Source organism: Protobothrops mucrosquamatus, unplaced genomic scaffold (assembly GCF_001527695.2).
Source record: "Protobothrops mucrosquamatus isolate PMUCROS unplaced genomic scaffold, P.Mucros_1.0 scaffold_226, whole genome shotgun sequence".
Classification (NCBI taxonomy): Eukaryota; Metazoa; Chordata; class Lepidosauria; order Squamata; family Viperidae; genus Protobothrops; species Protobothrops mucrosquamatus.
The window spans coordinates 1,056,209-1,065,105 of record NW_015386302.1 but is presented as its reverse complement, the minus strand read 5'-3'; the positions used below and the strand labels follow the sequence as shown (position 1 = coordinate 1,065,105).

At 37.9% G+C, this 8,897-nt stretch overlaps 1 protein-coding gene across 1 annotated transcript; it reads left to right on the top strand.

The window, feature by feature from the left end:
• The first annotated feature begins 3,166 nt into the window (after nucleotides 1–3,166).
• On the top strand, nucleotides 3,167–7,633 carry LOC107299260 (protocadherin gamma-B1-like). The gene is made up of 4 exons (XM_015828628.2): nucleotides 3,167–5,751; nucleotides 6,456–6,491; nucleotides 7,198–7,264; nucleotides 7,530–7,633. The coding sequence occupies exons 1-4, from the start codon at nucleotides 3,352–3,354 to the stop codon at nucleotides 7,631–7,633; spliced, it is 2,607 nt and encodes an 868-aa protein (XP_015684114.1). The 5' UTR covers nucleotides 3,167–3,351.
• The last annotated feature ends 1,264 nt before the right edge of the window (nucleotides 7,634–8,897 follow it).

Below are 8,897 nucleotides of genomic sequence, written 5' to 3'. Positions count from 1 at the left end.
CTCAGGGTGCCGTCAGCCAGACAGTGCCGGCTGGCGACCCCCAGGGGGAGGGCCTTCTCGGTGGGAGCTCCCACCCTATGGAACGAACTACCCCCAGAGATCAGGGTGATCCCGGATCTCCCTTCCTTCCGCCGCGCCCTCAAGACATGGCTATTTAAGCTGGCAGGACTGGCCTAAGGGGTATTTTTAGTTGGGTTTTTAAAACAATTTTTAAAATAACAAAGGCCAAATTAATATTTCCTTTTAATTACGTTTTAATGGTAGTATTTTTGTACTTTTGTATTTGTTTTTATTAGGCTGTTAGCCGCCCTGAGTCCGCAAGGAGAAGGGCGGGGTAAAAAATATAATAAATAATAATAAAAAAATAATATGTGAATTATAAAAAGATGCATGGAAAAGATTAGGTTCCTCCTCTCACCTATATACAGCAAAGCAGTAACAAGTCTTTGTACCATTGCAATTTAAACATTTTTAAAAACAGAAATCTACTTTGCAGAGACACAAAGACACATATTGACATAATTTCTTTCAGTTGCTCCTATTTTGTGCTCAGGCCAGCTTGACTTTAAATCAGCTTCAGACAATCCTGTTCTGTCTTAAATGCCTGGGCAGCAGCTTGCAAAGTCCTCCCATTGGACACTGCTCTGCTGTTGTTCCCACCCACCCAATCACTTTCTTTGGGACAGGTCTTACACAGAAGAGGGGTTTTTTTCAGTAAATTCACCACTGTACCGTTTTATCTTTTCTCAGTTATAACAATGAATGTACTTTAAAAAGCTGAGTTTCAGAGAAGAGCAGCTAAGATGATCAAAGGCCTGGAGACTAAAACATACGAAGAACGGCTGCAGGACTTGGGTTTGGCTAGTCTAAAGAAAAGAAGAAATAGGGGAGACAAGATAGCAGTATTCCAGTATTTGAGGGGCTGCCACAAAGAAGAGGGGGTCACGTTGTTCACCAGAGCACCAGAGGGCAGGACAAGAAACAATGGTTGGAAATTGATCAAAGAGAGAAGCAACCTGGAATTAAGGAGAAACTTCCTGACAGTGAGGACAATTAACCAGTGGATCAGCTTGCCTCCAGAAACCGTGGGCACTCCATCACTGGAGGTTTTTAAGAAGAGACTGGACAGCCACTTGTCTGAGATGGTATAGGTTCTCCTGCTTGAGCAGAGGGCTGAACTAGAAGACCTCCAAGGTCCTTTCCAGCTCTATTTTATTCTAAAGTTCTGCATACAAAGCAAAGACAATAAACAATTTTGGTGTAACAAAATCATGTAAGAGATGTTATTCAGGAAAAAAAATGCAGAGAAGTGCTTCTGTGAAATTACCTCAGTGCAGGGATGGTCTTGAAAAAAGTGGAGCACAACAGGCGATAACTATGGCAACAGAACCAGAAAACACTAGTTTGAAAGTAGAATAAAGTACCAAGAGGTTATATTTGTAGTGGCTGGCAGGTGGGTTCAGTGACTGTGATTCATCCTGCCATCCGAAACTGGTTGCTAGTCTGTGTTGATGGTGGGACAACCAGGCAGCATGAAGACCTTAAGGATACTGACAGGCATAGAGAAACAGAGAAAGTTTCAGGGATTATTCTGGGTGATATTTAATAATAAAGTTAAATCAAATTTAAGCAGCTGTTTCTTCTATTTTTAATTGCACTATAAAGGAATAATAACACTTCAATATAATCACATTTATTCCACTCACTTCTTGTGTCAACTTTTCATTCTAGAACATAAATACAGAACATAAAAAAACAAGATTGGAAGGGACCTTGGAGATCGTCTAGTCCAACCCCCTGCTTGAGCAGGAGACCCATTCTGGACAAACAATTGTCTCTTCTTGAAAACCTCCAGTAATGGAGCACCCATAACTTCTGGAGGCAAGCCATTCCACTGATTAATTGTTCTGTCAGGAAATTTCTCCTTAGTTCTAGGTTGCATCTTTCTTTAATAATCTTCCAATGGTTACTAAGAGACTAAGTCAACCCCCTACTCCCTATGGCAATACCTCAAGTACCAGAAGACAAATTTCATGTGATTCCTAATCCTTTTCTTCATTAGGTTTGACATACCTAATTCCCTTAACCACTGTTCATACAATTTAGCCTCTAGATTCCTTATCATCTCTGTTGCTCTTCTTTGCATATTTTCTAGGGTCTCAACATCTTCTTTTCTATCCTGGTGACCAGAACTGAATGCAGTATTCCAAGGGTGGCCTCACTAGTGCAGTACAAAGGGTTACTATCACTTCTTGTGATCTAGATACTATCCCTCTATTGACACATCCTAGGACTGCATTGGCTTTTTTGGCAGTTGCAGCACACTGCTGGCTTATACTTAGGTAATGATCCACTAGGACACCAAGATCTCCTTCTATATGTTATTGACTTGGTTTCACAAGTCTGTACTTTGTGACCAGTATCCCCCTGCAATTTGGCTTCAGCAACTACTGTTGAACTTTCCAAGATATGCAAGACAAAGTGAAAAAAGGTCTAATTTTCCTCAAGTAGGTAAGTAAAGTCCAAGAGCAAGACTTCAAAGGTATCTGATAGAAAAACATATGTAAATGTCCTCACGATTCACCCCACTCAGGGCCCTGTATAGGGAACTGAATATGTGAGGATGAGTGTGCCTTTGAGTTAGGCTCCTGGACAAAAATTTTCTTGGCAAGATTTTTTGGGAAGTGTCTTGAAATTGCCTCCTTTCTAAGGCTGAGAGATAATGACTGGCCCAAGATTACTCAACTGGCTTTGTACCTTTCATGGCCTCACGATTTCTAGCCTGGTGCCTTAACCACTACACCAAACTTGATATCACATCCATAAAGTTATTTTGAGTATAACTTAGAATTAACTATGTTTTCCCCAAGATTATAAAAACAATGCAAGAAATTACTTTGAAAACTATTGACTGGGGCAAAAGGAAAGAAGCACTGACTCCAAAATTATAATCACAATGTTTTAAATATCCACTCAAGTCCACTATAAATATAATGCTTAAGAAGCAATCTGCAGTATAATGGTATTCACACTGTGTTTGGTCAGAAGCAGAAAAGAACTATTCCTTGCAGTTCACTTTCTGAGCCTCACAGTGCCGCTGTTGACCAACCTCATCAGCACACACTGGTGGAAATTGACTTCTGACTAAGATTATTTCACCAGTACTATGTGGACCGGAGAAACAGAAAAGAGGCAGAGAAAAGAGAGGATACTGAAGCTGCCAAAAAAGAAACTGCATGAGATTTCTTCGACAAAAATGAGATTGTTCGTTTTTAAGGAATTTTCTTGCCTCCTGATGAAAATTTGATCTGATCTGAAAGGAAGCAAACAAGGTAGTGGAGAGAGGTCAAGATGGAAAGAAAGCAAAATAATGGAGGAGCATACAGAAGGCAAGTATTACTTCTCTTGCAATTATCATTCCCTTACTGGGCTGCTTCAGAGCAGATTCATTATACAATACCTGAGGAAATGACAAAGGGTTCTATTGTGGGAAATCTTGCTAAGGATCTGGGGCTGAGTAACAAAGAACTGGCAAAACGCAATGTGCATGCAGCCTCGGTGGATGATATGAAATATTTCAGAATCAATACAGAAAATGGAAATTTCTATATAAATGAAAGGATAGACCGAGAACAAATATGTGATAAAATTCTACTTTGCTTGGTTAATTTTGAAATAGTGATTGAAAACCCTCTGAATATTTTCCATATAACTGTAAAAATTCAAGATATTAATGATAATGCCCCACAGTTCCTTAATGACAATATCAACTTGGAAACAAGTGAAGCTACTTTGCCAGGCACCAGATTCCTTCTTGGAAGAGCTGAAGATGCCGATATTGGAATAAATTCTTTACAGAATTACCAGCTCAGTTCCAATCCATATTTCATTTTGGAAGTAGAAGAGAGTCAAGATGGAAATAAATTTGCAGATTTAGTTCTGCAGAAACCTTTAGATCGTGAAAATCAAGAATCTATATATTTGGTTCTTACAGCAATAGATGGAGGTGAACCTAGAAAAAGTTCTACAGTGCAAATATTAATAAACATTACTGATGCCAATGACAATCCCCCCATTTTTATTCAAGAGATTTATAGAGTTAATCTGACAGAAAATGCTCCTATTGGAACCACTGTGCTCCATACTTCTGCTTCTGATGATGATGAAGGCATAAATGCTCAAATCAGGTATCATTTCAGCAACATACCAACAAATGCCCAAGAAAAATTTAGTATGGATCCAACCAAAGGGATAATTACTCTCATTAAAACATTAGATTTTGAAGAAACCAAAGAATATGTTATGACAGTGGCAGCAAAAGATGGTGGAGGATTAGTAACACACTGTAAAGTGCAAATACAAATTGTAGATGAGAATGACAATTACCCTGAGATAACAGTGGTTTCCTTATTTACCCCACTTCCTGAAAATTCTAGGTCTGGAACTTTAATTGCTCTTATAAATGTTAAAGATAAAGATGCTGGTGATAATGGAAAGATAACTAGTTATTTACAAGATGGTTTGCCATTTAAGATTCTTCCATCATCCAACAATTACTACACACTCCAGACAGACAGACTCCTGGATAGAGAAAAAGCATCTCAGTATAATATTACAATCACAGCAATTGACAAAGGAACCCCCCCATTGAGCACACACAAAACCATCTTGCTGCAGATCTCTGATATCAATGACAATGCCCCTGCTTTTGACAAAGCATCCTACAGCATCTACGTGCGAGAGAACAATCCTTCTGGTGCCTCCATCTTTCAGATCCAAGCCTTTGATCTGGATGTGGATCAAAACTCACACATCACATATTCAATCCTCACCAGCAACATTGAAGAACTTCCCATCTCCTCCTATATCTCCATTCACCCTGAGACTGGCACCATCTACGCCCAGCGATCCTTTGACTATGAGCAGTTCAGGGAATTCCAGCTGCAGGTGAAGGCCCAAGATGGCGGGAGTCCCTCTCTCAGCAGCAACGTCACAGTCAGGGTGTTTATCCTGGATCGGAATGATAACAGCCCTCAAATCCTGTCCCCTTCACCAGACTCCAAGGACTCTGCGCTCTTTGAGATGGTCCCTCGTTCAGCCGAGGCAGATTATCTGGTAACAAAAGTGGTGGCCGTGGATGTTGATTCTGGACACAATGCCTGGCTCTCTTACCAGCTGATTCAAGCCACAGAGCCAGCCCTCTTCGCTGTTGGCTCCCATACGGGTGAGATCAGGATAGCAAGAACTTTTCTAGACAAGGATGCAGTTAAACAGAAACTTGTAATTGTGGCGAAGGACAATGGGCAGCCCCCTCTCTCAGCCTCTGTCACTCTGAACCTGGTGTTTGCTGAGAACTTCCAGGAAGCCATTCCAAAAATGAAAAACCAGTTGAGCAATTCAGAGTATCAGTCTGACCTACAATTCTATTTGGTATTGACCATAGCTGTGATTTCATTCTTATTCCTCTTCACAGTGATTCTGGCTCTTGTGATGAAACTCCGGCAGTCAGGGAATCCTAGATTCCTACAATGTTTTGGTCCAGTCCCACATACCAAGACTGGTGCAATGTTTCCTTCAAATTTTGAAGAAGGGACGTTGCCTTATTCCTACCAACTTTGCCTTTCCTCTGAAACCAGAAAGAATGAGTTTGCTGTGTTGACACCAAATATTCATATTGCTGAAAATATTCTTTGTGATGAAAAATTTGGTATATCTTTTGCAGAAGTTGGAGGAAACAATTTACCTTGTGAGGTAAGATAAAATAGAAAGGTAAACTTCTTACTCTTTCTCATAACACAGTGCTATTTATATATGTTTCATTGGCAGTTAATTGTATTTTTTCCAACACTTTTAGTTGCATAAATCTATATGTTTTAGATATTTGTCTATCTCAATAGATTGTGCAATAATGAATCTCATTTAACATACAGCACATTTAATATTGAATCCTATAGCACACTTTCACTGGCTTATTGTCTCGTGTTATAATGTTTTTTTAAAAAAGACTGCAAGACATCTGTGCATATTACATCGGAAGTGATGTTCTTCATAATGTATGCCTAAGAATAAGACAAGAGATTTGATTGCTTTAAGACAACATGTTTTCAAGAAATAATTGTTGCTTTATTATTACACCATCTAAAAACATTTAAGTGGATCATGCGTAAGAGAATGGATAAATGAGGGTTGGAAGAATATATTGTAAATATCTGCAAAATCCTATTTTCTTTGGATATTTATTGAATTTCAGATTTCTTTTACTCTTTGATTAAAGGTGAGTAAAAGAGCAATTTACCTGTTCCATTCTAATGCTATGCTGAATCTTTGGTCTTTTAAAAACCTATCAAAGACTCTTCATTAAATAACATTAACTTAGCTTAGTAACAACAATCATAAATATATACAGCTTTTTGCCTGTTTATTTGTCCATTTAACTCATTATTCTGCTCAAATAGTATATCAGGTTTGGTACAAAGCATAACACAGAAAAGGTAAGTTTGCTTAATGTTTCTGTATGCTTTCTTAATGTTACAAAACTGCAACTGTATTTAATATGAGTAAGAGAGTGGGATAGTTGAAAATGTGGAAATACCAACGTAAAGCAAAGGCCAACTTTCATTTCCCTAATACTCTGTGGAATTGTGAGCCAAGTTCACCTTCAGAGCATAGTACATTTTCTAGTTATACTTCTAAACTATGTAAAAGTCAGTCTTACATCAATAACAGGGAAGATTCTAGAGAGTTCACTCTGTAAACTTCAAAACAGTGCAGTAATGATTAGAAGTCAGCAGAGATTTATTAAGACTTGCCAGAATGCTGTAGATATAATAATATTGATATCAAAACAGGAGTTAGCAAAGCACTACATCTCATACTATGATAAGTAGATGTATAGTAGGCTTAAAAGCTCTATATGGAGAATGCTCATCATCGTATATTATTACAGTTGATTGAGGTATTTGAGTTGGTAGTTAAAAATTCATATTGGGTCATGTGCTTTTTAACATTTTTATTAATGGTTTGAATGAAGAGGCAGCTTATCAGATGTGCAGACAATGCAATATTGGACAGAATAGCAACTACTCAGCAGGCAGAAATAAAGTTCAATATGATCTTGATAATTTATAGAAATGTGGTGAAAATAACAGAATGAAAGTTAATGAAAACTAAGTTTGAAAGTTACTGGTACTTATTTAGGAAAAGTCAAATCTACGAGTATGCAATGGAAGAATGCCTTGTAATGTGAAAAAAGTGAATGTAATGTGTAAGTGAAAAAATATCATAGAATAGTGGCTTTTTGTGAAATGCCTGTAAAGCTGTTCCAAAAAAGACAAATGCAGTTCTAGGCTCTACCAATGGAAGTATTGTTTTCAATTAATTACTGAATGTAATTATGTTGTCAGACCCTTTTTTTTAAAGTTACTACATAACTGTTAAATGTCCAAATAATAATAATACCAATACTTTCTAAAAGACAGTTGTAAGAATAAGAAGATTGAATTTCTGAAGCATCTTGATATTTTATATAGCTGCAGAAATACTAAAGCAGCAGCAGTTTTTGATGGATTATGGGCCATCAAGTCAACACCAGCTCTTAGCAACCGCATATATCAATTTTCTCCATTATGATTGACCGCAACATGGTCCTTTAGTTCTTCCAATGGTGTACTCAGTATTGTTGTTGTAAAGAGTCCATTCACCTAGCTGCTGATAATCCTCTTCTTCTATTTTCTTCCTTCTGTCCAGTATTGTAGATTTCTTTAGATAGCTAGATGTTAGCATAATGTGTTCAGAGCATGATCATTTGAACCTCGTCGTTTGTTCCTTGAATGAGAACTCTGGGTTGATTTGTTTAAAGATCTATTTGTTGGTTTTCTTGGCTATCAATGATATTCTCAAGAGTCTTCTGCAATACTAAAGTTTAAACACATCAATACTATTGGTATCCTACTTCAAAGTCTTGCTTTCTCATCCATAGTTTGTCACAGGAAAAACCATTGCCTTACACAACTCTGATCTTTGAAGATAAAGACACAATTTGGCATATAATAATCTTTTTTAGGGCCTTCATTGCTACTCTACCAAGTGGGAGTCTGCAGCATATTTCTTCTGATGGCTCCTTGCAACTATTAATCCAGAAAAGCTGAAGCTATTCACCATATCAATATCATCTCTGTCCGTGTTAAGACTGATTGCTGTGCCTGTTGTAATTAGTTTGGTATTTTTTAAATTTAACTGTAGTCCCATTTTTTCACTATGCTCCTTGATTTTCATTATTAGAGTTTGCAAATCATTTACATTTTACATTTTTTTCTACAAAAGAATTGTTGTCACTGGATCCTATTCAACTCCTGATGATTTAAATTCACTTATTTATGGTGTTTTATGTCTATGATGGAGTCAAAAGTATTATTATCATATTTTTCTTGGCTATTTTTCAAATTTTCAGTGTAAACTATAACCCTGGATTTCTCAGTTAGATCCCCCATTCAAGTATTGACCAGGACCAATTTCGCTTAATTTTCTAGTTCTGTAAGGATGGGCTTGGTGCTACCAAATAGTTGGCACTTTAATTATGAAACATTGATTTTGGGATTTAAATCATAATTATATGAGGAGGTCTGAAAAACAGAAAGATAATGTTTTCATAATGCTCTGCATATATCTTGCCTTTCCATTTCTTTGAGGGCACAGCCACTGTTAAGTCCGGAGAATAATGGCGCTTGAGACGAAGCATTTCTAACAAGTCTTTATTCTCTGCTTCCAATCTACGAACAACGACAAGCCCAGAGGCGCGCAAGCCTCTATATATACCCTCCGATCCCCGGGCAATTCCAACCAATCACAAGGCAGTCCTTTCCCGCCTTGCGCATGCGCGCAAGGCCGGCGCCGCTCAG

What these genes read in the sequence shown, in the direction of transcription:
- LOC107299260 (XM_015828628.2), top strand. Translation starts at nt 3,352, where the DNA reads ATGGAAAGAAAGCAAAATAATGGAGGAGCATACAGAAGGCAAGTATTA. An exon ending in GAAACAATTTACCTTGTGAG is followed by an intron (nt 5,752 to 6,455) that starts GTAAGATAAAAT and finishes CTGCTCAAATAG; the next exon opens with TATATCAGGTTTGGTACAAA. An exon ending in GAAAAAAGTGAATGTAATGT is followed by an intron (nt 7,265 to 7,529) that starts GTAAGTGAAAAA and finishes TATTTTATATAG; the next exon opens with CTGCAGAAATACTAAAGCAG.